A 27,781-nucleotide genomic window follows, 5' to 3' on the forward strand; every position below is an offset into this window, starting at 1 on the left:
TACAACTGAAGAGGGAAGATAACAAAATAATGCAGAATATGTCATAAATGATAATCATACAATATCACACAAACAATTGAGGCCTACTTAAGTTTAACCTCATGATCACCAGCACTTTTATATTTTTTGAGACATTTGTCTTATTTTAGATATTTTTCACGATATTCAAGAGTAATCTGTAAATGTGTTGAAATATCAAAGCGAATTTCGCGGACCCCCTGCAATGCCGTCGCGGACCACCAGGGGGCCGCGGACCCCTGGTTGAAAACCCCTGGTTTAGACACTAGGTGGCGCCCAACAACTCACCCCTGACCTGCCAGCTGTCCCTCAGAACGCCGCCAAGCCCCCCCCCCCCGAGCGATGCAATTGAGGCGCACTGTCAACAGTCCGCTCTAGGGCAGTGGGGCGTGTCCTACATGTTCTATCCTTGTCCAAATAGACACTAATGGGAGAAATGGACACCATATAATTTTGTAGTGACCAGTGTAATGACTTTAGTAGTGCTTCTTCCTGGAGTGACCGGTAACTAACTAGTATGACTACATCATTACCAAGACACTACTGGCAGTAAAGAACGCCGCTGCTCTTTCCCTGCCCTGCATATTTAGTTACAAAGATTTTCTGTTACAGCATGTACCTGACATTATAACAATAAGCAGCACCATTACGTACAAATTTTGTTGAGCATAAAAAATTGGCTGCTTCTGAGACAAAGATATTCAGAGGCAATTGGTGGATTGTCTGAAAAGATGAAGCATGTGGGATTTGGAGGGATACATGGCTTTTGGTGGACTCATAATGTGGAAAGATGATATTTACGATTGGGTGAGCAGAGGTATTGACACCCAAATACCTTTCTGATGTGAGAATCTTCACCATCAAGGTAACCATCATCACGGCACAAGCTGCGTAGCCAGGCGGTGCTGTCAAAGGGCAAAGGGGGGATGGAGGGGGGATGGGTAGGGGAGAGCTCCAAAGGATAATAGGCCTTGGGGAGAGGAGGCCTTGGGGGAATACTTTCCTATATCACCATAGAGGCAGGTAGGAGGGAGGAAGAGAGGAGAGTAAGGACAGAAGGAAGAGAGAGTGCTGCTTATCAGGAGGAATGATAATAAGACAGGCAAAGTGCAGAGCAGAAAGGACTCATGGGACTGGTTTGATGTGATTTTAAGTGAGATATGAAAATCCCCAGATGGTCAATGAAACACCTGGCAGTTAAATATTATTTACAATCTTACAAACCTGAACAAATGGAATGTAAATCAACAGAGCTTCAGAATGTTGAGGTTAATTAAAAAGTTGATAATGTTTTCTTTAAAGATGGCTCTGCATTAACACTTTACCTGAATGATTACCAGACGGTGTTATGACATAAATCACAGGATCATTGCCCAATTTCCTTTCATTGTTAGGATAAGGTAAGTGGCCTTGCACATGCACCAGCATCAGACAATGATAGAGAGGCTGGCTGGCAATGGGGTTGGGTTTTGGCGCAAGCACTCCTAAAACAAATGACTGAAGGTGCATGGAGATCTTGGCTACAGCGTTATGATAAAACATCAGTGCAAAATTAATCGTGGAGAAGCAGGAGCTGGGATTCAGGCATAGAAAAGCATCTCTTTGAGTGCAGGTTTCTGAGGCCATTTTGGTATCTTGCTGAGAGCTGAGGTGGGTGGGAGTCTAGATAGACATCTATCTTTTCTTAGGCCAACCCTAACTTCTGGATTACAGCCATCTAAGGATAACCACTTTGTCTCCTGAAGGTCAGATTGTGTTTGGACTGTGTCTAAATGGTGATTTGTATATTCAAAGTCCTGGTATTGAACTCAAAGAAATCCGAGCCTTTCTCTTGCTTTGTTTCTGGCTAGACTTTGCTGGCTGGACCTGGGTGGGTCAAGGTTGAAATTTGCTCTAAATTTGATGTTTCGGTCTGTTTCCTTTATCACAGGATCTAATCTAGCAGAGGATTCCTAATGGTTTTTGAAAGCTAGGGAGGGCTGAGGATAGGTGTGTTGAAAGTTTTCACAATAGTTGAAATTTATACTCTCTGCAAGGAGGCTTGTTTCAGACTCCGTAACTCCTGGGGCTACACCTAGGCCTATTGTCAGATTTGTAATTAGGAACTGCACATGACTTGGTACGAGGTTTAGGTCTTGATCTTCTATGCACTTCAAGGTTGGTTCTAGTGTCTATGCATAGGCTTGTTCCAGGTTTTGAATTGGGGTTTGACCCAGCTGGGTGTGTCCGGTGCTTACCTCCAGGCCCCGCTGTTTGTTGGGGGAGACGTGGGAGCCAGGCACTGGGGAGAAGGGGCTGAGTGGGCTGGTGAGGCTTATTGAGCTCAGGGGACTGGCTGGACTATTTGTGCTAAAGGAGCCTGATGCACCGCTGGCCACTGTCCAAGAGAAATAGAAGGAGGAGGGGTGGTAAGGATTGAATCATTAGAATTGACATGATAAGGCCATTGGAATTTCCATTGAATTAAAGTAATTATTTTCCAGCTCCATTGTTTTACCTCGGTTCTTGGCTGTGTCAGTACCTCTAGATAAGTTATTATTGTGCAGTCCCTCCAAAACATCCTGGACTCTCCAAAACTCTTTTTGGATGTGCCTCCGCACAAATTCACTCTGCAAACAAAAAGCCAGAATATACAGAGTAGTATCAAAGGGATATTGATGCAGACCAACAAGGACATTTGTTCATTTGGAGATGTTGCTGTTCAAGTATCTAAATGTACTTTTTCAATTCTACAGAAGCAAGAAACCAGACTTCTTCATCTCAATTGTAGTGGAGGCAGAATTTCCTAAACAAATGTAACTGAAACTATTCACATGGTTAGATAACAAGAAAGTAAAGTGAAATAAAAAATGTTGCTATGACCCTTGAAACAGTAATAGTTTCTGTCATTAGCAGTAATGCTAACACACTGTAATTAGGCCAATTTCTTAGCATACCCCTAGCAACCTTTTCTTTTACATTTTCTACAAAAATGTACCACACTATAATCAATCTGGGAAACATTTTAGGGTAATCTGGGACATTTTTTGAAATTTTCACTTCTGCGATTTATTCTGACACATTAGACACACTCGAAAAAATAATGGAAATATTATACTCAGAGCTTTAAGTGTTCTTTGTGAGAAAACATAAAATTCTGCTTGAATTTGATAATCTGGGACAGGTCACTTTGTAATCTGGGACACTTGTATTAGTTGTTAACAAAAAGCCTAAATCACCTTACTTAATCCCTCCTCTAAATAATGAAGCTATAAAATGTATTTTTAATCTATTAGAATTCAAGCAAAATCAAGTAACTATAACAGATTACAAATTTGTAATTCTCCATTCTATTGGGGCTACTCAGTGAACTAACAGTCCTTGCAGGTGAGAGACCACAATCATCGATCATCCCATTGTCTTTCAACATGTTTGGTGAAACCAATGGCTGCAGACCACAGGACTCCCAGAGAGTTTACTAATCATGTGCTAGTTAGCTAACAAGTCTATCAGTTTAAACAGACAGGGACAGAATCTATTTACCATCAACTCCTGTCTGACAACTGCAGAATCTTGAATACAATATCTTAAGTCTGCCTTTAGGGAATATTGGCAAATCTTGATCACTTTGCCAAGGATTAATTGATTTGTTTTTTTAGTGGTCAAGGTAAATTTCAGTCTGGAAACAATTATTATGTTGACTGAAAATCCACTGTTTGGCAGAGACATACCACTGCAGGGTGGTAATAATTGTTTATTTTTACAACATCTAAGTAAACCCAAGCAGGCTGAGACAAATATTTCTACTGTTAATGACTCTGTTAATACGGTTGATGTGGTTTCAAGAATTATAAGTTTAAAATTTTAACCAAAGCCTCTACACTAATGCCCCACTTACATCATAGCTAATTGCCCCAGCTGTGACTTAGGTGTTTCATTGACCACTGTGCATCACTGTTAAATTATTAGTCATATTTAACCCATGGTAGTAGGCAAATATATTGGTAAATATTATATTTATATTTTTATTAATTTCAACTTTGTGCATTTATTTGAAAAGTGGATAGAGATCAACTGAACTGGAAATCAGCTTTTTATGTGAGCTTTTTTTTGGAGACTGATTAAGTAATTGAAGTGTCTAAATTTGAACTGTCTACATTTGTTTCAATGTAGGCTGATGCCTACTTAAAGGGTTTTTATTCATTTGTACAGTAATGTTTTACAGGGGTGATAACAGCATGAATTTTTACCTGTCCTCCTTCATTAAGCTGCTCCCATAGATCTCCATGGATAGCATTGGTCTCATCCTCTAATGCTTCAAACTCCATGCGAGTGGTGGTTAGAGCCTAAGAGAGGTACATGCAGCCATAGTAAGGAAATTGTTAATCTGTGGTTTACATTAATCATGCAATTTTCTTAAAACCAAGCCCTTGTTCAAGCACTGGACTAGTCACATCGTAATGACAAAAGGACATTACATTGTCCCCCACTCTGTATGCATAGGTAAGGCAACCCAAAAATAAGATCCGTTTAGATATATAGTACAGATTATTAGGGTAAAAAAAAATTCATCAAAGTTCTACATAATGTGATTTAACTAGACACATGTTAAAACATGTTGAGGTGTGTGTGTTTGTTTGGATTACAAACACCATCCTAAATGTTTGATGCACTGTCTTACACTGGAGGCCTGGGAGAGCTCCCCTCTAATGTTGATGAGCTGGCTCTGCAGGGTTTCTTTTTTGAAATGTAGCTTTTCCATGGCCGAAGGCTGGTTATGGTACAGCTCCATCTCCCGATGAGTTGCAACCAGCACTTCTTCTAGGCTGTCCTGAAAACAGTCAGGTGTTTTTATTTTAGTGATCAAAGAGTATATATCCTCACATAGGCTATAATAATAATAATAGTCTTATACTACAACACAAAGCATGTATTACAACTTGAACAGGTCCAAAGCCTGGTAAAGATTGTGTTTGTGGGTTGCAATACCATCGTACCTGTTGGTGTGCAAATTCCAGGATTATTTAGTGGATTAATGATTAAAGGGTGCGTTTTGTTTCCCATATTATAGACTCTGTATTCCAATAACTGTCAAGCATCTGCACCAGCTCATACTTATTTTAAATACATGACACAGCAGTGGTCAGGCACAATTTATCAGCATAGGGTTATGATTGGAAAATTCTGGGTTTTATTACAGGATTGAGGGTGAATTAGTTGAGTGTGTCTAAAATTGATGATCACTTAAAATTTAAAGAATGTATAAGTATACAAGTATAAAAAAGACTAAGACAGAGGATGTTCTTTCTTAGGAAACTGACTGATTTGAGAGTAGACTATCGCATTCTCCAGATGTTGTACAAAGCTGAACTGCAGAGTGTTCTGTCCTTCAGCCATGCTCAAGATCACATCAAACTGCAGCACATGATTAAAACAGCGGGCAGGATCATTGAGTATGATCAGGTGTATGCGGCACAGCTGTACGATGACCTAATTTAAAAAAAAGGCGGATCAGATCCCCGAGGATCCTACTCATCCTCTCCACCTCAAATTCAGAGGGATTAGCAGGTCAAATGGCAGAATTCTGCAGCAGAAAATTTAAAACATCAAGGTACAGCAAATAATTTGTCCCTACATCCAATCAGACTGCTAAATGAAAGATAGATCCGCACTTTTATTAGGTCTGGGTATTTAGATTGTTGTCTATTTTCTGTACAGGGTTTCCCCCAGAAAACTTGCTAAGCCTGGTGGTAGGGCCGCTAGAAAAGCCGACCAGCGGCCGACCGTGTTTTTGTAAAAAAAAAAATGTTAAAAGTTGAAAGGAATTTTGAAATTATGACAATTATGTGTTATTGTAAGACATTTATTAACAATACTTATTAACTAGTGCTGTCAAACGATTAAAATATTTAAACGCGATTAATCACATTTATGTCATAGTTAACTCGCGATTAATCGCAAATATTTATCTATTCTAAATGTCCCTTCATTTATTTTTTTTCCATCATATTTTTTTCGTTTTAATGCTCTTATCAACATGGAAAAGTGGATTGGCTTGCTTTATGCAAAGGTTTTATTTTATTGAAAAACAACATTGCCAAACAGGGCGGTACAAAATAAAATTATAAAGTGCACATTTCAGTGCACTTTAGGACTCAGCCTATAGTGCAGTTAAACCCAGGCTTAATATTAAAAAAATGTCAAGTTTGCTGTGAACATAGCAGTCAGGCCTCTTATTTCAGAAACAATGAACCATAACAGTTAGGTTACCAATAAAAGGTAAGCCTACTACTTCTTTGCTTTCAGCTAGCTACTCAAACAGACAAGCAACAAAATAACAAACAAACAAAATACACAGGAAAGTGTCGGCCTACTTTGAAATAAATTAAACACAGAACTTTGTAGGGCTATTTGAGTCCTCCCCATATTTGTGGAAAATGTATAAAATAAGAAGTACCCTATTTTTAAATAAATTAAACCATATAGCTGCAGCCTAATAGTGTAACGGACTGGGTTTATGTTTATGTTTGGTTTTGACGTATGTTCAGTAAAACACTGTGTTGAAGGAGCGTTCTGATATCTGAGGGTCAGTGAAGGGGTCGGGGTGGGACATGTGACTGTTTGGACCAATAGGATGGGGTTGTTTGGGGATCGGGGCTCAATGAGGAAGTGAAGTGTTGACGGAAGAAGCTATGTTATTCAGCGACCCTCCGAAGAGGCACAATTTCTTACGGTGTTTCTAAGTTGTTTAAAGTTTTATTAAGGTGTACGGTGACAAGGACGGTTCAATAAACGACCTGAACATCAGTTAAGTCTCATCAATCTATTGGGGGACCTGCTACACCGTCTTTGGTATCATGTTTCTGGTGCATAACATTTTTTTTTTAAATAAATAAATAAACAAGCGACGCTTAGCCTGGCTGGGGGGGGGGGGGGGAAAGCCTATAAAGCACTGGGGGAAACCCTGCTGTATATCATACATGAGGCTATGTGGGGTACATTTTATATAATATCGGATGTGGTATGTCGAGATGAACATTTCGAATGGAAAGTATTGTAAATGCTGGTGTATATGGTATACACTTATTGCTCTTTTAGATTGTATATCCTATATGAGGCATTCTCTTTTTGCACATTTTATATGGTTAGAAGGCCTATTGCTAATATATTGAGTGTGGGTGTAAATTATTGTGTGTGCATGTATGGTTTGTCTATGTATTAACTGAGATGTGTATGAGCACATTTCCCCTTGTGGGATAATATAGTTTACCTAGATTGAAAAAATTGTACAATATTGTGATAAAAATGAAGTACCTTGTCCATTCTCAGTCTGTGGACAACAGCCTTATGGTCTTTCAATATTCGATTCTGCTCACACAGTCGACCCAAGAGTTTCTGTGTCAGACAGGACAGCAGGTGGTAACCACAGTATGTTGCAGAAACCAGAGAGAAACACAAGACAGAATGAAAGAGCACAATAATGGGTCTACATGAGTATGTAAAGGCTCAGAGTATATGGACACTGGATGCTAACACACCTATTTGACAGGGCAAAATTATTCTTTGTGTGCCCCGATACTGGGTAATAATTTCTGGCCCACGGTAAGTGCTCCAGGTCAAACCTAATGTTGTGGCTGGAGTTCATGTATCAATTTTTCACAAACTGAACTTGGAATACCATGTCATTATTGGGCTGTCTATGTTAACAGGGGCACTCTTATGTTGCAACAGCAAAAGGCCAACCACAAACCTTTTAATTGTAAACTAAAGTTTTCACAATAGGAGCCTAGACTGCAGATCAAAACATTTAAACATGAACTTTCACATTCCTCTGGACATGAAATGTTTAAAATTGTGACAGATCTGGATGTAGGTCTTTTTGTATGTTTATAATGTGCATGTAGTGTTAAATGTCTTACACTGGTTTCAATCTCATTGAGCTTCAGTGTGGGATGTAACTCTCTGCTGTAGACATCATGGAAAAGAGGCACCTGTAAAAACAAAGGATACAGAAACGAGCTAATAATCATCATCATCGTCAATCAAACAGTGCAGACACTTAATGATCCCATGAGAGAAAAACAAATATTCTGTGTATATAGTCAGTTTTTTCGTGTGAGGCATGTGAAACTTCATTCAGAAAGTCATCAATCAATCAATGAATCGATCAGATTTTATTTGTATAGCCCATAAGCACAAATCACAACTTGTCTCATAGGGCTTTAACAAGGTGTGACATCCTCTGCACTTAACCCTTAACAAACGCAAGGAAAAACTAAAAAAAAACTGAATTTTTTTATAACAAGCTAAAATGAACGAAGAAACCTCAGAGAGCGCCAGGTGTGAGGGATCCCTCTCCCAGGACAGAGAGAAGTGCATGCCACGTGTAATGGAGAACATAATAAATGTAAGGGTAGTGGCAGCATTGATTAGAATGAACACTTTGTAGCATAATAGAAGGTAAATTTATTGATGGATTATTGTCATCAAGATCTATATTAAACTTCAAAGCCAGCAAATCAATAATTATGATCAATAAACTATGAATCAGTTGGCATGTTTTCTCCAGTGGATGGAAGGTGATTCATTTACTTTGACATTACAGTAGTTGCAAAGAACTCCACATCCTTCAATCTGGTGTTAAACAACACCTTGGCATATTGATATTGGATATCTGCATGTTACCTCATGTGTAACTGTCACATAGGCTCTTGGCCAAAATCAAGATTTTATTTTGAATAAAATTAGTTGTTTGTATTATTCAGCTGTAACATACAGTGTTAATGATCATGTTAAGCAGAGGTAACTTAAAGGAATAGTTCACCCCCAAAAAAATATACAAGCCCCTACATTCATATTTGATTAAAGCCGAGGTCATTTACACCGTGTTTTACACCTAAAAGTCCACCAGAAGTCGCTAAACTAGCCGACGATAATATTTCAGACGATCCCTGAATGCACCTCGCCGGAAGATATCCGCGGACATTTAGGCATTAAAACAAGGTGTAAATGCCATCGTTTAGAGTTTAATATGATTGTTGAGGCTTCCCAGACACTTGGATTACACCACAGTAGCAGTATGGAGGCATGTTATGTTGTTTTCATTTCTCTATTATCTTCAATAATAATTTGGCTGCTACATGCCAGCTACACTGTTTACCCCTGAAACTCCAGAATCCTTTTGTGGACTCAAACACTTCAGCTGCCTCTCCATCGGCATAGGGATGAGTAGATAAAGAGTGAATTATCTTTTTTGGGTGAACTATGTTGCTTTTCTGTAAGGGAGGAGAGGGGCTTATTTGAATTAGGACATGTCCTATATGAGGATTAAGATGCCTTTATTGTCCCACATCATGCACACCTAAGCACTACATACAATGGGGAAATTGACCCTCTGCTTTTAACCCATCCGTGTTCCACAGCACACACAGTAACCACATGGAGCAGTAGGCAGCTATGGAAAGTGCCTGGGGAGCAGATGGTAGGGGAGTAAGTTGCCTTGCTCAGGGGCACTTAGACAGGAGTCCATGGCTGCTGCGTCCGACGGGAGAACTTGACCTCCTGAGAGCTGTGAGAGTATGGAAGCCTCAACACTAAATGTAACAGTGAGCGTGTTTGACCAAATCAACTATTTTTCAGACAGTTCTCTGGGACAACAAAAATACGGTACACTGACAACATAAGCCTAAGTAAGCTTGTGTCAATGTGCTATCAATTCTCTGCCGGCTGTCGACAGCAAAATGTTAACATTAAGTTAAGAAAACAGTTAAAAAAGATAAAATTACACCAAATAAAATGATGTGTATGTAAAAGAAAAAATTGTAGATAACTCTCATTGAAAAGTGCTAAACACTGAAGTTAGAATATGTTAGATTGATGTTAGAATGCATGTGCTTGGGGTCATGCTCGCTGTTCATACCGATTCAAAATGTGCACTTTGAATGGTTGCACAAATTGCATTATCAGTTTCATTTAACTATTCAAAGGACTTGGTTATAAAGGGGTAAGTAGAGTTTTGCAGAAGTTATTGTTGGGTTGGATAGTAATCATTTTAGTTGTTTGTGGATAAAAGATTTACTGCTCACAATTTTAACATGAAATGACTGTGATTGTGGAGCTGCAGGGTGGTATTGAGATGCAGACATAATCAGTTTTCAGGTGTACTTTGAGCTCAACAGGATTTTGGGCAAGAACCTCAAGCAGAAATTCTATGAAAGCATTGATGGGCACAGTCGTATTAAAATCATTTTATCCAAGAGAGGGGACGTTTGGCAGATATTCAATTTAAATTGTGCTTGGAGTTTTCAGCTCTCATTAAACCATTCCTTTCTTGTCATTATAGCTATCTAACTAGTGTCATTTTACTCTCTAAAAGACGACAGAGCTGATATCCATACACTGGTACTCAGAGGCCTTCTCATTATTATTGGTGACATTTACAGTTCTTTCTTTATGTAAGTGTATCTAAAAGTGTCATGAAAGCTTAATGATGAACTTGTACAATCATTTGGTAAACCATATGGGCATAGTTGTTTACATACATAAAATAATAAGATATTGTGCCACTTTAATGTGAAAATGGTGGTTTCCAATCAGCCAAAAATAATCCTCTTCTCTGAGTACCCCAATCCACTGAGGCTGGATAGGTGGTCTTTTGCTGAGCTCAAACTGTTAGATAATTACACTACACAACTTTTTTCATCATGTACCACCTCAGAAAATATTAGTTTCATCAAGTACCACTGTTATGAACAACATTAAAATACAGTAGCGTAGGCCTAACCTATTCAGCTTCAGACAGTTCACGCAATAGGATGGTTTAAACTAAAAGCGACCCAGCTACCGTGTGCCTCGCCTTGCACGAGCCACAAAGTGCGGCTGTTGAAAAAACGATCCCGCCACTTCCGGCCCACGCTACAATTATGTTTAAAACTTTTTATTGGTTTTCTTTGGGTAATCAATACAATTATACAATTACACATCACAAATCTGATGGATATACCCCTACCCACAATAAGACCCACCCACCCCCAGCCAGCCTACCCCATGCAGCAGAAGTACATACAATAGAGACACTTTAGAATGTATATATATATACAGATGTATATAGGAATATTAGATTATCAAAATACAATTACATACAACACTGCTGCAAGACAAAGCAGAGAAAAGAAAGAAAGAGGAAAATAACAAATTAAAATGAATTAATGAATTAATAAAATAAATCAGTAAATAAAATTTAAAAGAAATAAAAATAAAGGCGGGAGGGGTGGTTGCCATCTAATCTTTCTCTTGTAGTGGGCTTTGTATGCTCTCATAGTACGACAAGAAAGGGGTCCAGGTTCTCTCAAAGCTCTGTATGGAACCTTTCAGAGTATATCTGATTTTCTCCAGTTTCAAGAAAGACAAGGTGTCTCTAATCCATCTACTGAATGTGGGAGGTGTTTGCTCCTTCCATAAGATAATATCAGACGTCTGGCAAGCAGAGAGGTGAAAACATGGGCCCTGCCTTTAAGAGGAAGAGATTCATCAGTAAAGCCAAAAATGGCACATAATGGGTTTGGAGGGACGGCCGCACCAAAAATTTTAGAGTAAGCATGAAAAATGTCTCCCCAAAATTCTCTGAGGAGAGGGCAAGACCAGAACATATGTATGTGATCAGCTGGTTGACTTTTACAGCGGGGGCAAGAGGGGTCAACATCAGGGAAAATCTTGGCAAGTTTAGCCCTGGTCCAATGGACTCTCAGGATGATTTTAAGTTGAATTAGGCTGTGTCTAGCGCAGGGGGATGATGTGTGTACTAAGTTTAGCGCAGCCTGCCACTGATCCTCTCTCATTACTTCCCCTAGGTCCTTTTCCCAAAGTGTTCTAGTTTCTTGCAGTGACTGGGGGGAGATGCTGCAGATTTGATTGTAAAGGACTGAAATTAAGCCTTTACGGTGTGGAGACAAAGTGAGAAGATTGTCAGTTGGGTTATCTGCTGGTAAATTTGGAAATTAAGCAATGTTTTTCTGCAAAAAATGTCTTAGAGATATCTAAAAAAATTTGATTTTGGCAGGTCGAACTTCTCAGAGAGTTGTGCGAATGATCCAAATATGCCGTGAAGAAAGAGGCTACGTGTGGAAGTAATGCCTTTTGCCATCCAAACAGTGTTAATTTTGTTGACGAAAACTATGACAAAAAAATGACAAAAATATTCGGTAAAAAATTAACGCCCTTTTTCCCATGACTAAGACGAGACGAAGACGTGACGAAAACGGATCTTTGAAAATAAAAACTATGACTAAATCTATTTCAACTTTCGTTGACGAGACGAGACGAAAATGTTGGTGGTTGACTGAGTCACAATAATTTTTTAAAACATCATCGTATCACGCCGTCATGAAGTACCAGGAGCGGGCGAGTGTGTGTGTGTGCGCGCGCTCCAAGATAGCGCCACACACCGGTCCCGAGGCTCCGCCCCAGCTCACTCGCTCAGAAACAGTGGGATCAGAGCTCGTTCACATGAAGCAGGCCGGTCACTGACTCACCGGCTGCTTCTTGACACTGGAAACAGTGAAAACAGAGTTTCTCTGGTCTCAGCTGCTCAGAGATCAGCGCAGCAGCTTCTTGATCAGAGCAGAAGCTGCAGTTGGTTTGTACCGAGCTGCAGTGTCTGTGTCCGCATCCAGTCTGACCTGCTCTTGCTTTTTGTTTTCACATTTCGCCAACTAAAATCTATGAGCCTGCAGCTATATGTTTCTATTTATTTCAAAATAGGGTACTTCTTATTTCATACATTTCCCACAAATATGGGGAGGACTCAAATAGCCCTACGTAGTTGTATGTATCATTTATTTCAAAGTAGGCCTGCACTAGCCTGTGTATTTCTTCTCCTCTTCATAAGCATTTGGTTTTTTCCTTTTTTCCTAGGTAAAAACAGCAATACAATGTCAACAGTTTTCTTTATTGTCGTTCTATGATTTCATAAAATGCCACAAACTATAAGATTAAGATTAAGATACATTTATTTATCCCAAACACATGCACAGACATGCACAAGCACACTCATGGAAGGAGGGAAATTTAACCTCTGCTTTTAACCCATCTGGTGCAGGACACACAGAGCAGTGGGCAGCCATGTACGGCGCCCGGGGAGCAGATGTTGGGGGAGTAAGGTGCCTTGCTCAGGGGCACTAGGCAGGGTAGGGAGAATCCTCTTGGATTTTTGGCCAGGTTCGTCTTTTTGTTGTTTCTCCGTGGAGTCGAACCAGAGACCTTTTCTGCCCACAGTCCAAGTTTCTGCCACTAGTCCACCGCCTCCACCATAGTTTAGCATAGTATAACTTTGTAAAAAACTTGATTAGCCAGACAAATTTTATTTGGGGGAAGAGGGGGCAAAATGTCTCTTTTGATAGTAAAGGTTGCCGACCCCTGCTATAGACCTATAGGAGGGATATCTAATGGACAACCTAAATACTAGAGATGAGCCGGATACTCGGCTGAAACGAGTATCCGGTACGGATAAAGCACTTTTGCCGAGTACGATTATTATACGAGTAATCGGAGTCATTATCTGTGCTCGGACTGAATGAAAATCCTCACACAGCGTCACAGCGCTCCTCAGTCACACACGGCTCTGCTCACTCACTCACAGAACAGCTCTCTGTCTCTCAGTCACTCAGGTTCACTGCGCATCGGGACTGTGTGTGTGTGTGTGTGTGAGTGAGATGCGAGGGACGTTCACTGTCTCCCGGAGAAATGAACACTCTGTGTTTTAAGTATAGAAAGACGTGAATTATATTCGTTCACAAGTCATAATGACTGGTTTTGTTATTTTCACTTTACATTTACACTTACTTTACAGTAAAGTAAACCTCTATTAAATACAGTACAACATGACAGTTTGTATGGTTTAAAATTGTCATTTATTATCACACTGGCATTTAATTATCACGGCAAACAATTACACTGCACTAAACTTTAAGTGTTAATGTAAAGTGAAAATAACAAAACCAGTCTGTATGACTTGTGAACGAATATAATTCACGTCTTTATATACTAAAAACACAGAGTGTTCATTTCTCAGAGACAGTGAACGTCCCTCGCATCTCACTCACACACACACACACCTGGTGTGGAAATAAATTTAAAAAAAATGAAAATAAAAAAATCATAAAAAAATTTCAAAGTTAAAAAAGAAAGTTATGTTGAACCAGCCCACTTCCGGGTTAAATCACACCCACTTCCGGGTTAGACCCCGCCCACTCCGGATACGGATACGGATAATTCATATGGTTAACAGATACAGATAATGCTGTAATCGCTCATCCCTACTAAATACTGCAAGCTAGACTAGTATGCAGTTGTAGACACAACACAGGGGTTCCCTGGGCCTGAGAAGGGAAGATAAGGAGTTTAATGTGGCTATTAAATGTGACTAAAACTAGACTAAAATGTAATTTAGTTTTCGTCGACTAAAACTAGACTAAAACTAAGAAGGATAAACATGACTAAATGTGACTAAAACTAATATGCATTTTCGTCCAAAGACTAAGACTAAGTCAAAAAAAGCTGCCAAAATTAACACTGCATCCAAATTTTAAAAGCTGAGTACAAGGTAGAGGGTGGGAAATTGTAATTATTGACAACTGGGGTGTGAATTGACATTGTAGACATGTTGAAATGTCTTTCAAACTGCGACCAGATTCTAACTGGGTTAAGGACAATTGGGTTGGGGAAGAATCGAGTATGTGGGGTTGGAGGGGACGGTGTGCATAAGACAGAGCGCAAGTGGACCGGGCCGCCTGTGCATTCAAGATGTATCCAGGCCTCACTGCTGTCAGCTTGATAGTCCTCCATCCAGAACAATATTTTCTGGAAATTACAGGCCCAGTAGTATTGTATAAAATTGGGCAAAGCCAAGCCAGCATGCCCCTTGGGTCTTTCAAGTGATTGCCTTTTAATCCTGTGTGATTTACCATTCCAGATGAAAGATGCTATGCAATGGTCCAAAGTTTTAAAAAACTTTTTCCTTATCAAAATGGGAATGTTTTGGAAGAGGTTAAGAAATTTTGGTAATACAATCATTTTAATTAGGTTAACTCGACCGACCAAGGAGAGCGGCAGGCTGGACCATCTCACCGTATCTTGTTTACACTTTTCAAGGAGCACTCCAAAGTTCTTTATAAATAGCAGTGAAAAAGTAGGCATGATTTCTACTTCTGATGGGGAAATTTGAGAGGCAGCCTGATGGAGAGGGAACATTTCACTCTTCTGGAGATTAATTTTGTAGCCAGATATTTTCCCAAAATTATTTACAGTATTGACAATTGAGGGAATTGCAGTTATAGGGTTAGATGTATATAATAGCAAGTCATCTGCATAAAGGGATAATTTGTGAATAAGTCCACCTCGCACTATGCCTGAAAACTCATCAGATTGCCTCAGGGCAATGGCTAACGGTTCTATTGCGATGGCAGGAGGAGGGGCGAAAGAGGACAAACTTGGCGGGTGCCTCTACCCAGGGAAAAATATTCAGACTGCTGACCATTGGTAACTACTGCAGCTAAGGGTTGAGCATATAAAAGTTTTATCCAGGATATAAAAGCTTCACCAAATCCAAATTGCTTGAGCACTGAGAGCAGGTAGTTCCATTAAACTCGATCGAACGCCCTTTCGGCATCAAGTGAAATCACCATTTCAGGAACAGAGGTTGACGGAGAGTACACAATATTTAGGAGTCTTCTCAAGCTCGAGCTAGAGTGTCTTTTTAAAATAAAACCTGTCTGATCAGTGGATATTATTTGTGGTAGTAACTTCTCCAGTCTAGCAGCCAGGATTTTAGACAGAATTTTATAATCGCCATTCAGTAAAGAGATAGAGCGATAAGAAGCGCACTGTAGCGGGTCTTTACCTTTTTTAGGGATACGTGTAATAGCAGCTTGTCGTAGGCAGTGTTGGGAGTAACGGCGTTTAAGTATAACGCATTACTAACTGAGTTCTTTTTCAGTAACTGAGTAATCTAATTAATTACTTTTGTCATCGTTACAACGCCGTTATCGTTATTGATAATGTAAAGTGGCGCGTTACTACAATTTGGTTGAATGAAGCGTGCGGTGTCATATTACACCCCAGCTGCGTGGAGAGAGCAGGGCGGGGGGATGACGACACCGTTGCAAACGCGATGATGATTGGCTGGGTGGGCGCGTGGATGCCCTGCTCACGCTGTCTCACTGCACGCTCTGACTACAGCTCAAGACAGCGACAATGGCGACGAGCCAGGGAAATTCAAACTTCGCTGGCTGCGGTCACAGGAGTTAAAGGATAAGGCTAAGGCAAGTTTGCTGGCAGAGTGCCGTAAAATTGTCCATGAAGAACCACAGCCAGGTACCAGCAGCACATCTTCACATCACACAGATTCAGCCAAAGAGAGCGATTTCTTTGCTTTTGAGGAGGATGAGGACACCTCTTCAGCAGAAAACCAGGTGGCAGACTATATTAGATCTTCAGAACAAAACTTAAACTCTCTGTGTGGATTTTCTCTCATCAAGTAAATGTCACTACGTTACAATGCTGCTACTCCATCTAGTGCACCTGTTGAGAGACTGTTCAGCCTGGGCAAACTTGTTTTCTCTCCGAAGAGGAACAGGCTGTCGGACAAAAGATTTGAAAAGCTTCTCCTCCTACGTTACAACCACTGGTTTAATTGTTAGATGAGAGGAGTATTTCAGTATAGATAGATTAATGCATTGATCATTTTCACTGAGAATGAACAACATGTTAAGCTACATTGAGAGTTGGATAGTGCTCTGTTTATTGTGCAATAATATACAGGTTCAGAGAATTGCACTACTTAAAGGTCAAATTTTCGATTGTTTCTTTTACAGAGATTTGCACTATACTTAATGGCCAGATCTTCCTTTGTTACTTTTTACCCAAGTTTACATTTGCGTGTTTTGCACTTGATTGCAAAGTGTGAATAGCTGAATATTATTTATTTTTAACATTTCATTTTGTTACTGTTCTGAATATTTAAGAGTTGGATAGTGTTATGTTTATTGTGCAATGGTATACAAGTACAGATAATGGCACTACTTAATGGCCAGATTTTCCTTTGTTTCTTTTTACCCAAGTTTACCCAAATTTGCACTTGAATTTTATTTTCAATATTTATTTTTATATGTTTTAATTCTATGCATCATATGGCAGGCTGCAATCTATTGAGTTCAAATAAATACCAAATGTTCTTAAATACTGTATATAGTGTTTTTATTCTTCAATCAGTTAATATAAACATCTTTGACGTTAAAGATGTTACAGAACGTAACAGCGTTATAAAACATGAAAAATAACGCCACAGTTACTTTGCTGAGTAACTAATTACTCTAACAATGTGGTAACTGAGTTACTAACTCAATTACTTTTTGGGAGAAGTAATTTGTAACTCTAACTAATTACTTTTTAGAAGTAACTTGACCAACACTGGTCGTAGGGTTGGTGGAAGCTCTTCGGACGACAAGGATTCATTAAACATGGCTTGAAGCAGTGGGGATAGTTCAGGTGCGAATTTTTTATATAAGTCTAAGGTAAAGCCATCTGGCCCAGGTGTTTTATTGCATTTTAAAGATTTAATAGCTTCTCAGATTTCTGTGTTTGAGCTCTCTCCCCCAAGTGGAGAATTGTGCTCCGGAGGGATAGAGGGAAATGTGAGTTTGTCGAAGAAGCTCTAAATTTTTGGGGAGTTTTCATCCTCTTCAGAACTATATAGGTCACTGTAGTATTGTTTAAAGACCTTGTTAATCCCCAAATGGCTGGTCACAATTAGAGATGAGCCGGATACGGATAAAGCACTTTTGCCGAGTACGATTATTATACGAGTAATCGGAGTCATTATCTGTGCTCGGACTGAATGAAAATCCTCACACAGCGTCACAGCGCTCCTCCCGTCACACACGGCTCTGCTCACTCACTCACAGAACAGCTCTCTGTCTCTCAGTCACTCAGGTTCACTGCGCACCGGGACTGTTCCATAGGCTCAGTCAAGGAAGCAGAAATGATTCGTTCATTTCCCGACTGGGTCTTCGGGTACAAGTCTTTGGAAAATTTTTCACGAGACCTGCATTGGCTCAGTAGAGGAGCGCTGGAGATGCGAGGGACGTTCACTGTCTCCCGGAGAGATGGACACTCTGTGTTTTTAGTGTGGAAGGACGTGAATTGTATTTGTTCGCAGGTCATGGTGACTGGTTTTGTTGTTTTCACTTAACATTTACACTTACTTTACAGTAAAGTAAACCTCTATTAAATACAGTACAACATGACAGTTTGTATGGTTTGAAATTGTCATTTATTATCACACTGGCATTTAATTATCACGGCAAACAATTACACTGCACTAAACTTTAAGTGTTAGTGTAGAGTGAAAATGACAGGACCAGTCTGTGTGACTTGTGGACGAATGTGGTTCACGTCTTTCTGTGCTGGGGGCGCAGAGTGTTCATTTCTCCGGGAGACAGTGAACGTCCCTCGCATCTCACTCACACACACACACACACACGCCCACACACACACACACACCTGGTGTGGAAATAAATTTAAAAAAAATAAAAATAAAAAAATCATAAAAAAATTTCAAAGTTAAAAAAGAAAGTTATGTTGAACCAGCCCACTTCCGGGTTAAATCACACCCACTTCCGGGTTAGGCCCCGCCCACTCCGAGTACGGATACGGATAATTCATATGGTTAACAGATACAGATACCGATAATGCTGTACTCGCTCATCCCTAGTCACAATCTCACCATTTTCACCATGAACCTTAAGTATGAGGCGGATTGGCGGGTTTTCCAGCCTTATCACCAGATTCATAAATATTATAACGGGCCCTGGTGAGTAGATAAGTGGCTTTGTCTGTGGTCAGTGTATCATATTCTGTCTGCAAGCGCAGCCTTTCTTTATAAAGATTTGGAGAGGAGGATGAGGCGTATTGTTTGTCAATATCAGTTAAGGCTTGGGAGATGGTCTCAAGTTTGGCCATTCTTGCTTTTTTTATTCTGGAGGCGTACTCAATTATCTGCCCTCTAAGGAACGCCTTAAGTGCCTCCCATATGGTTAAGTGGGAAACATCTGGGGTAATGTTAGTTTCTGTAAAGAAATTAATCTGGGAGGAGATGTGATTTACAAACTCTTCATCAGACAATAGCAGTGGGTTAACCCTCCAATGGCAGGAGGGTCTAAAGCAATTTGGTAAACTCAGTTGGAAGGATAGAGCGCCATGGTCTGAGACAGAAATGGTGTGATTTTGGCAGGAGCCTGCACTCCCTACTAACCTCTTATCTATCAGAAAATAGCCAATGCGGGTGTAAGTATGATGGACACTGGAGAAGAAGAAGAAGCCTTTTTTATTGGGATATTTAAATCTCCAAATGTCTGAAAGACCAGATTGTCCACAAAAACCATTAATAACCTTGGCTGATTTGGTGAGAGCCTGAGGTCTAGCTGAGGATCTGACTAGTATGGGGTTGAGCACACAGTTAAAATCACCTCCTATTATCAAGTTGTAATTGTTAAGGGCAGGTATGGCAGAGAAGAGCTTGGTAAAAAAAGTTGTGGTCATCAAAATTTGGGGCATAAACATTGACAAGAATTACAGGAAGATAGAATAACTGCCAAATGACAATGACGTATCTCCCGTTGGTGTCAGCCATCACCTCTTCTGCTTGAAATGCGATAACGTTGTATATAAGGATTGCAGTCCCTCTGGCTCTGACGTTAAACTGTGAGTGGTAAAGTTGTCCAACCCATCTCCTTTTAAGGTAACCGACAGCGTCAGTTTTTAAGTGAGTTTCCTATATAAATGCAATATCTGCCTTTAGCTGTTGGAGTTAGGATACTATAATCTGGGTTATTTAGTCTTTTTGCATTAAGTGAAACACACTGTATGGAACGACACTGAGTGTTAACTCTAGATGTCATTTTGTCTAGCACAGGAAATTAGGTTTGAGATTGATTGAGAGCCGTGGGAAGCCATAGTGAAATGAGTTGATGGTGGGGGGGTGAGGCACAGGGAGGAGGGGGAAATAAAAGTAAGAATGAAAATTAAAAAGATAAAAATAAAAAGGCAGGGCTGAAAAACTTGCTTTAGCAAATAGCACAAAGAACATGTGCTACCTATGCTTTAACTCTACACTCTGTTATTACAGAAAATATGTTTTTCAATAAAAGGATATGTGCACAGCGCAAAGTCATTAGGAATAACACCTTTAAAGAGTAGCAGGAACAGTAAGAGGAACAGGTGGCGTGTGGCACCCTTTTTAGATTTTGAAAGATAATATAGCCTAACTATGAAGATAACTTATAAAATAGTCTATTTAGCCTCTTAAAAAATGTAGTACAACATAAGAATAGAGAAGAGGCGTCTTACAGGCATTTGTACATAAAACAAAGTTAAACGACCAAAATTAAGTCACATTATCATAGTAGGCAACCAAACTTGGCATATAACCATTGCATTTTCTTAACTCTCACTTTTCTTTTTTTTAATCCAACCAGGCTTTTTAAGCATCACGTAGCAGTCAATGTAAAAAGAAAAATGTCCATTTATAATGAAAGTTGACTAACATGAAGTCCTATGGAGCAGGCCACGGTTAGAGTTCGTGAAATAAGATGCATCTGGAGTTAGATAACTCACCAACGTGAAGAAGATAACCTACCCACGCTCTGTGTCAGCCTGCGTGGAAGTATCCGAGCCCCGTTTGCCTGCACGTCTTGGCACAAATAAGACAGCTTCGGGTGAGAGAAAGATGTGCTTCTCCTGTCTGTCCTTGTTGGTAACCTGGAGCTTGGCGGGGAACAGCATCCTGTAGTTGAATCCAGCGACTTCACCGGGATAAATGCAGCTCTCTTCCTGGAGACTTCAGCGCTGAAGTCCGGGAAAAAGTGAATTTGTGATCCGCGGAAAGAAACAGAGGTGGCCTCTCTTGCTAGCTTCAGGATGCGCTCCTTGGTCTGGAAGTGGTGAATCCGCACAATGAGGGGACGTGGCCTGGAGTCCGCTGGAGCGATCGTCGAGGGCAGGGAAAGCCTCCACACCGAATGTTTCCTTCAGCTGTGTGTCAATGAATGAAGTGGGATGCAGTCCTTCAACTTTTTCAGGCAGTCCTATAATGCGGATATTGTTCTGCCTGATCGGTTTTCTAGATCATCCAGTTTAACTTTCAGCTCTTCGTTATCTTTTGAGAGCGCTGCACAAGAGGATTCAAGTCTCTCAATTATTGTGTGCATGTCGTTATGCGAGGCTTCCAGCTGTAGAATGGTTTCGTGGTGTTGGTCGATGATAGCCCTCTCAGCAGACAGTTGAGCCGAAAGTTTTGCTATGATGCGCTCCTCCATGGACGTTAGCAATCTCTCCATATCCGGCAGGGTTAGCATGTTGCTAGCCTCGGGGTCCGGTTGTACCACTGCTAGCTTAACTGTGTCGGCTAGTTTTGTCTCTTTAACTTGTTGGTCTGCTGTTTGGCCTGCTTTTCTATTTGTCTTCATCTTCTCAGTTAAGATAAGCGTTAGCAGGGATAGTTGGATGTAATTGGACGGATTTGAGAAGGAATTTGACCGAATGTTAACAGAGTATTCCCGGCTTGCGACCTACTCTGCCATGCGTCAAACCGGAAGTCCTCACGGTACAATTATAAAAGGCTCACGATAAAATATCATATGTCTATCTTAACTGGCCGTAGTCCCAATTGTAGTTAAAATGGGTAAAAGGAATTTGTTTACCGTTCTAGGTGATTGCCCATTAAGTAAAATAAAATGAATACAAATATGTTAACATAATCATGATGAAGTTTTCATATTTTACTTTTTAGTCATATATTATAAGTGTCCATTTCTGGTACAAAACATTAACTATGTAAATGGTTTTGTATTTATATAGCGCTTTTCTAGTCTTGATGACCACTCAAAGCGCTCAACAGTACAGTTTTAATTCACCCATTCACACACACATTCATACAGTGCATGTATTCGCAGCACTTTGTTATTCTATGTACAACATAAAGCAAAACAACTGGGATGAATGTCATATCCAAGTTACATCAATATATAGTATCTTATGTAAAGTCCAACTTCAGGGGCCTGATGAATTTGATCCACCTTAATCATGTGCTGTTAAATATGTTTTGACACAGTCTGAGACAGTATCTTGGTTTCTCCATTGTATATAATTTATGGACAATGTCTATCCACTCCTAAGTCAAGGAAGCTTGGGGTTTTAGCCACTTGCAGGTTATCGCCTTTTTTACCTGCAGCCAACATAATTACCATAAGGGATCTATCCAGGGAACACAGTATTGGATTCAGATTTGTATGCAGATATAAATATTTTCATTAATTCATCTTCTAAATCTTTCAAGTCAATAGCCTTCATGATTGTTCTAAAATAATGCCGCATTTGGAGGAATCTGTAGAAATATTGTTGGTCAAATTTATATTTTTCTCTCATAGACTGGAAAATCTTTAGAGACCCCTTGTCTTTCAGAGTACAGTAAGCTGTCACCCCTTTTCCTGCCTGTGTACCAATCACTTATCAATCACATTTTGGGGAAAGTCGCTATCAAAGGCACACCACCTAAATAATTTAGCTATTTTCTGTATATTGCAGTTTTTGAGTTTCCTTCCAAAACTTTAGGGACAACTTCATAACATGATTTTTTATCCAATAGATGTGTTTGATCAGAGATAATTGATTGAAGTGGGATCTTGTCTGCCATTGCTAGTTCAGTCCACCTAGCCAAGAAACTCGGGTTGCACCAGCATACAAGGTGTCTCAGCTGGGCTGCATAGTAATACTCTGGTAAGCATGGAAGCCCCATTCCCCCGTGCTCCTTCTTAAGTTGTAAGGTTTTATATTCATCCTTTGCTTTCTGCCATTCCATATATTTCTGGAAATGAGTTTGTTCAATTCCCAAAAATGCTAGGTCATCACTACCACAGGTAACGTTTGGAAAAGGTACAATAATCGTGGCATTTCTTTTGATCGAATCAATTCTTGAAGTTAAATAAAGGAAAGGGATAACACTACCTCCTTATATCAGCCTTTAGTTTAGAGGTCAAAGGTCCAACACCCGAATATATTTTAGTCAGTTTCCCATTTTAGGCAATATTTTTGCATAATATCCTTGGTAGGAGTATAATTCAAGGTGAGGACTTAAATTTAATTCATAGCCAGACATCAAGCCAAATTCTTAGGGCAGGGATTGGGTGGGTTGTTCTAATTCTTAATATTGTAGCGTCCTCACTTAGAGAGGACAGGAAGCTTCTTCGTTGTTTATCAACTTTATTGACTTTTACACGAACATGTGCCTTTTTCCTTCACTCCGTCACTCGCGCACATCAACAACAACCTAACTTCCTCATTGACACCCGGTCCCCAACAAAACCAGCCAATGAGAGACTCCCTTCCCCAAACCCCCCCATCCTATTTGTCTAAACAATCACATGTCCCGCCCCCCGACCCCTTCACTGCCACTCAGGACATCAGAACATTTCTTAAACACAATGTCTTACTGACCAGGCCAAATCACACATAACCATAAACCCCAGTCCGTTACAATATATCAAAACATCATCTACAAATAATGCCAATTTTTGTTCCCACCCGAAGATTGAAATACCTTGTATATTTTGGTTCTGGCGGATCCATTGAATTAAGGGCTTAATAAATATGGCAAATAACAGAGGAGAGACAGAACATCCTTAAAACCTGGATGAACCACAATTTTCTCTTATTAAACTCAGATAAAACAGCGGTTACAATACTTTAACTTACACACCTTACAGATACATTATCTAATGATATAGCTGTGCTAGACGACATTGCCATTGCTTCAAATGAAATAGTCAGGAACTTGGGAGTAATCTTCGATCCCGATTTGTCCTTTAATTCTCACTTTAAACAAATTTCTCGGACCGCCTTCTTTCACTTGCATAATATCTCAAAAATCACACATGTCCTTTCTCCAAAAATGCAGAAAAAATAGTCTAGCCTTTGTGTCACAACTTCAGCCAGCTCTTAACATTTTCATTTGTCTTATCTTATTTTTTGCATGTACTATTTCTAATGTCATTTCAGAATTCAGCCACTCCCCCCTGCTCTGCATTACCTTGTCCTACGGATCCCATTACCTGCCCCACCCACAGACGCACCTGCTTACCATCAAGTCATTAGTCACCCAGTATATTACCATATACTGCTTTTATATTGGTATAATTACTATCATATATAAATATATATTATGTTATATTGTATACTATATATACTGTACTATTCTTATATACTGTCTAACAATACCATTACCATCATATCATCAGTACTTTTACCATCATCTTGCCAATGCACCTTATCTACCTATTTTATTGTATTTTTATCTTGTGCTTCTGTTTTTTTATTCTTTCTACCTTTTATTTTTAATTTTATTCTATTGTATTGTATTGTATTTTATTGTATTCAATTATACCGGCTGCTATGACAACTTAATTTCCCTTCGGGGATGAATAAAGTACTCTATCTATCTATCTATCTATATCTACCGGCTCATTTCCTCTGTTCTCTGCCAGATCGCACTGCATGAAAAGAAGAGTTTGTGTCACTAAGTGTCGCAGGAAATTTCGGGAGAATTTTCGGTTAACGGCTGTTCACAGGAATCTGCAGGCAGCTCAGAAAACTGTCAGGAATTGACGCGGGTTTACCAGTTTCTGGCAGTTTTACAGGCCTGTGAATGTTGGGAGATGACCCACCCTGCTCCTAAGCCTAGGGGAGGCTTTCACATGCAAATGACAATGCTCTGAGCTTTACGCCGGGTTCACACCGGACGCGGAAGCGACGCGCCACACTAATCCCTAGAGCGCTGGCGCTTGGCTGTTCACACCGGACACTGAAGCGCAGCGCAAATAATATCACATACTTTTGCTGTGATCAGCCTACAGTAAAAACGGCATTTAATCATTTTTTTCAAGCATTTACTTACTTGTTGCTCCAACATTAACTGCAACAGCGTCCCAACGTTTGTATATTTGTCTCATGTGTGCTGAGAATCATACAACTCGCTGTACTTCTCCACTTCAATTATTAATTTAACGTCACCCATTTTCAAGAACTTCTCCGCTGTTTGCTCCGTTCAATGTCGGGTGTGGAGGGTAAATTACGTATTCTCCGCTCAAGCCTTTGTGGAGAATACGTAGCCCTCCGCCCCCCTCTCTTTTTAGCTATATGACTGCTTGTGGATGGGCAGAGGGGGACATTTAATAATGTGATTGGTAAAATTGGTAAAATTAAATCTTCAGGACAACAGAAGGGGAATACAAACTATGGGATGCATATTTGATAATTTATATTATACAAAATATGTCATCAATATCGTTTAAAATCATTTTTCAGTGTGTTTCCTGGCGCGATACGCTCGCGTCAAGCGCAAAAAATAGACTCCACGCCGAACCGGGCACTTCAGCGTCTGGTGTGACCCGCACAAAGGTTTAACATGGGAGTGGATGGGAGCCAGCTGGCTTTTAAGGCTTGGTTAACTGCTAAGCTAACTCTTTGATCTGAAAAGCGTGTTAACTGTGGGATTAGCGAGAAAGTTGCTAAAAGAAGAATAGAGCATTGAGTGCTTAAATCTAACAGTTTGTTCTCGTTAGGTGTTTTCATAAATGTGTCTGTTCTCTGGTTGTATTTGGTAGGAAAATATCCGTCTCTTCACAACTCTGATGCAAATGGCCGGCGCCACGAACCGGAGCCAGGGTAAGAAGAGACGCGCTGTGCTGTTTAAAATAGATTCTCCAGGTTTTCTTTATCTGATCCATTTCATCATTGTGTTTTCATTGCCTGATTCCCGCACACATCGAGTAACTGCACATTAGACCGAGGCAAGTCCGGATTTGAAGTGCGGAAAATGATGCCATTGTATGTAAGTAACTGTTTTGGTGTAATCGTGTTTTTTTGCTGTGGATCTTCCAACGGGGATTTAGCGAGGCTATTTCCGATTTGTTAATAATATACTCCAGTTACTTGTGTTGTTTTCCAGCTGCCTGTACTATGTCGTACTAAGACACACTATGAGCCAGTTTTAAGGAGCTTCCCGTACATCCAACCGGACCTTGCAGCAGCATTGAGAAGTTCAGGAGTCGACAGAGAAGACAAATGGTAAGATTAGATTCATTGGATAATTTTTCAGTTACATGTATAGGTGTATGTTGTCATTGAACTGTGCTAATTGTACTGATTGTGTTTACAGCTGATTGAAGCAGGACAGATGACATGGATCCATACTTTGTTGAGATATCTATGTTTTGTTTACTACCTTATGAATATACTCTACTATATTTTAACTACATTATATCCTGTGAATCAATATTAGCTGTGTAGTCTATAGAATTAACAATATTACAACTGTTTATTTTATCCTGGAGTGATATATAATTTCTGGACTCAGATACAGGGTCAAACACAGAGTGCAAACATTTGAGTGTTAATCTGACTGCAAAGTGCAATTTGGGAAAAGCGTGAGAAGGAAATTCATCTTGAGATTTGAGATAATGAAAGCACGGATTCTCAGGAAGGAGAGAGGATGCTCCTGGACTATAACAAAGAACCATTTCATGAATTATTATGGGAAAATCATATGAAATCCTCCTCTAAAGTCCAATCTACTGGGTCTCTCCTCTGTAAAAACTCCCTTCTTGATAAAGGCACAATATCGAGAGACACCTGGTAGATTGGACCTTCTCTCAACAATGACGTACTTGCAAAAACTGCACCTTGAGAGACAGTACACATCTGACCAATTACTGAGTGTCCTGAACAAAAGAACCGCCTCTGTGTTGCACTCTGGGTGTTTTTACTTATACTGTGGACTTGTGAAAGTTGGGGCTTCTTTCGTGACATGATCCAGGGACCTGGTGACGTGTCCGGCAGAACTCCAGAGATTCTCTGTAAGTACTGTTCTTATACAATAAATGTATTACTGTGAGACTTTTGAACACTTGACTTGTCTAATTATTTACCTTTCCCACTTGAACCTCGAATCAACGAACACGCTGTCTGGTCCTGAAAGGACCGGCCTCAACAACTTCCACAGCCAGGGGCTCACCAATCTGTGTGCCACACTTCAAATAAGACTGGAAGCTACACTGGATCTCACAGCTACACACCACAGACGTCTACACACTCGGGCAGATTCGGACAGAGGCCCACAAAGAACTTATGACTCAGAGGCTGCAGAGGGACATTTCAAGCTTCACCTGATTAGTTTTTTCCTGGCTAGGCCAGTTGTGTTTGTACAATATTTGTGCTGTATGTAAATAAAGCTTTGACTCAACATATACCTTGTTCATGTTTGTTCCCTGCACAATATGTTCAACATATAACATCAAGCATCACATGAATGAATATATAATCTTCATTAACTGCAGTGCTTTTGGTAAAGGCTCATTAATAAATAATAATATATATTAATATATACATTGTTGGTAACAACTATATATTAATTATTATTCATATTGTGTGGGAGGGGTTTACCCACGTGTGTACTGCAATGACCCAGAGTGACCAATAGAAACACTTCTACCAACCAATCACGAGTGACTCTCGTTTCAAGGGTCTGTGGTTTCCTCCAATGGTGTATCGAGAGAGGCTCTCACCAGCGGCTTCACTCCGATTCATATGCTAATTAGATAGCACATTCGCTCTGCGACTTCGCGACCCCCCCGCGGCTCTCCCCCTTTTCTTCTCCAGACCCCGTTTTGCCTGCTCCCCA

At 40.0% G+C, this 27,781-nt stretch overlaps 1 protein-coding gene across 3 annotated transcripts in view; it reads right to left on the reverse strand.

Moving 5' to 3' along the window:
* plekha6 (pleckstrin homology domain containing, family A member 6) overlaps positions 1–27,781 on the reverse strand; it is a 131,902-nt gene that overhangs the window by 28,962 nt on the left and 75,159 nt on the right. For 2 of the 3 annotated variants that reach the window (XM_061069664.1, XM_061069663.1), the window contains 6 exons: positions 7,917–7,988; positions 7,312–7,392; positions 4,679–4,828; positions 4,248–4,343; positions 2,516–2,627; positions 2,256–2,395 (listed from right to left, as the gene is read on the reverse strand). In XM_061069664.1, coding sequence (XP_060925647.1) covers positions 2,256–2,395; positions 2,516–2,627; positions 4,248–4,343; positions 4,679–4,828; positions 7,312–7,392; positions 7,917–7,988 — 651 coding nt within the window. Of the gene's footprint in view, positions 1–853; positions 1,022–2,255; positions 2,396–2,515; positions 2,628–4,247; positions 4,344–4,678; positions 4,829–7,311; positions 7,393–7,916; positions 7,989–27,781 lie in introns of all 3 variants that reach the window. The other variant, XM_061069665.1, reaches the window with a different exon arrangement.

The sequence above is a fragment of the Limanda limanda genome, chromosome 4, assembly GCF_963576545.1.
Source record: "Limanda limanda chromosome 4, fLimLim1.1, whole genome shotgun sequence".
NCBI classification, from domain to species: Eukaryota; Metazoa; Chordata; class Actinopteri; order Pleuronectiformes; family Pleuronectidae; genus Limanda; species Limanda limanda.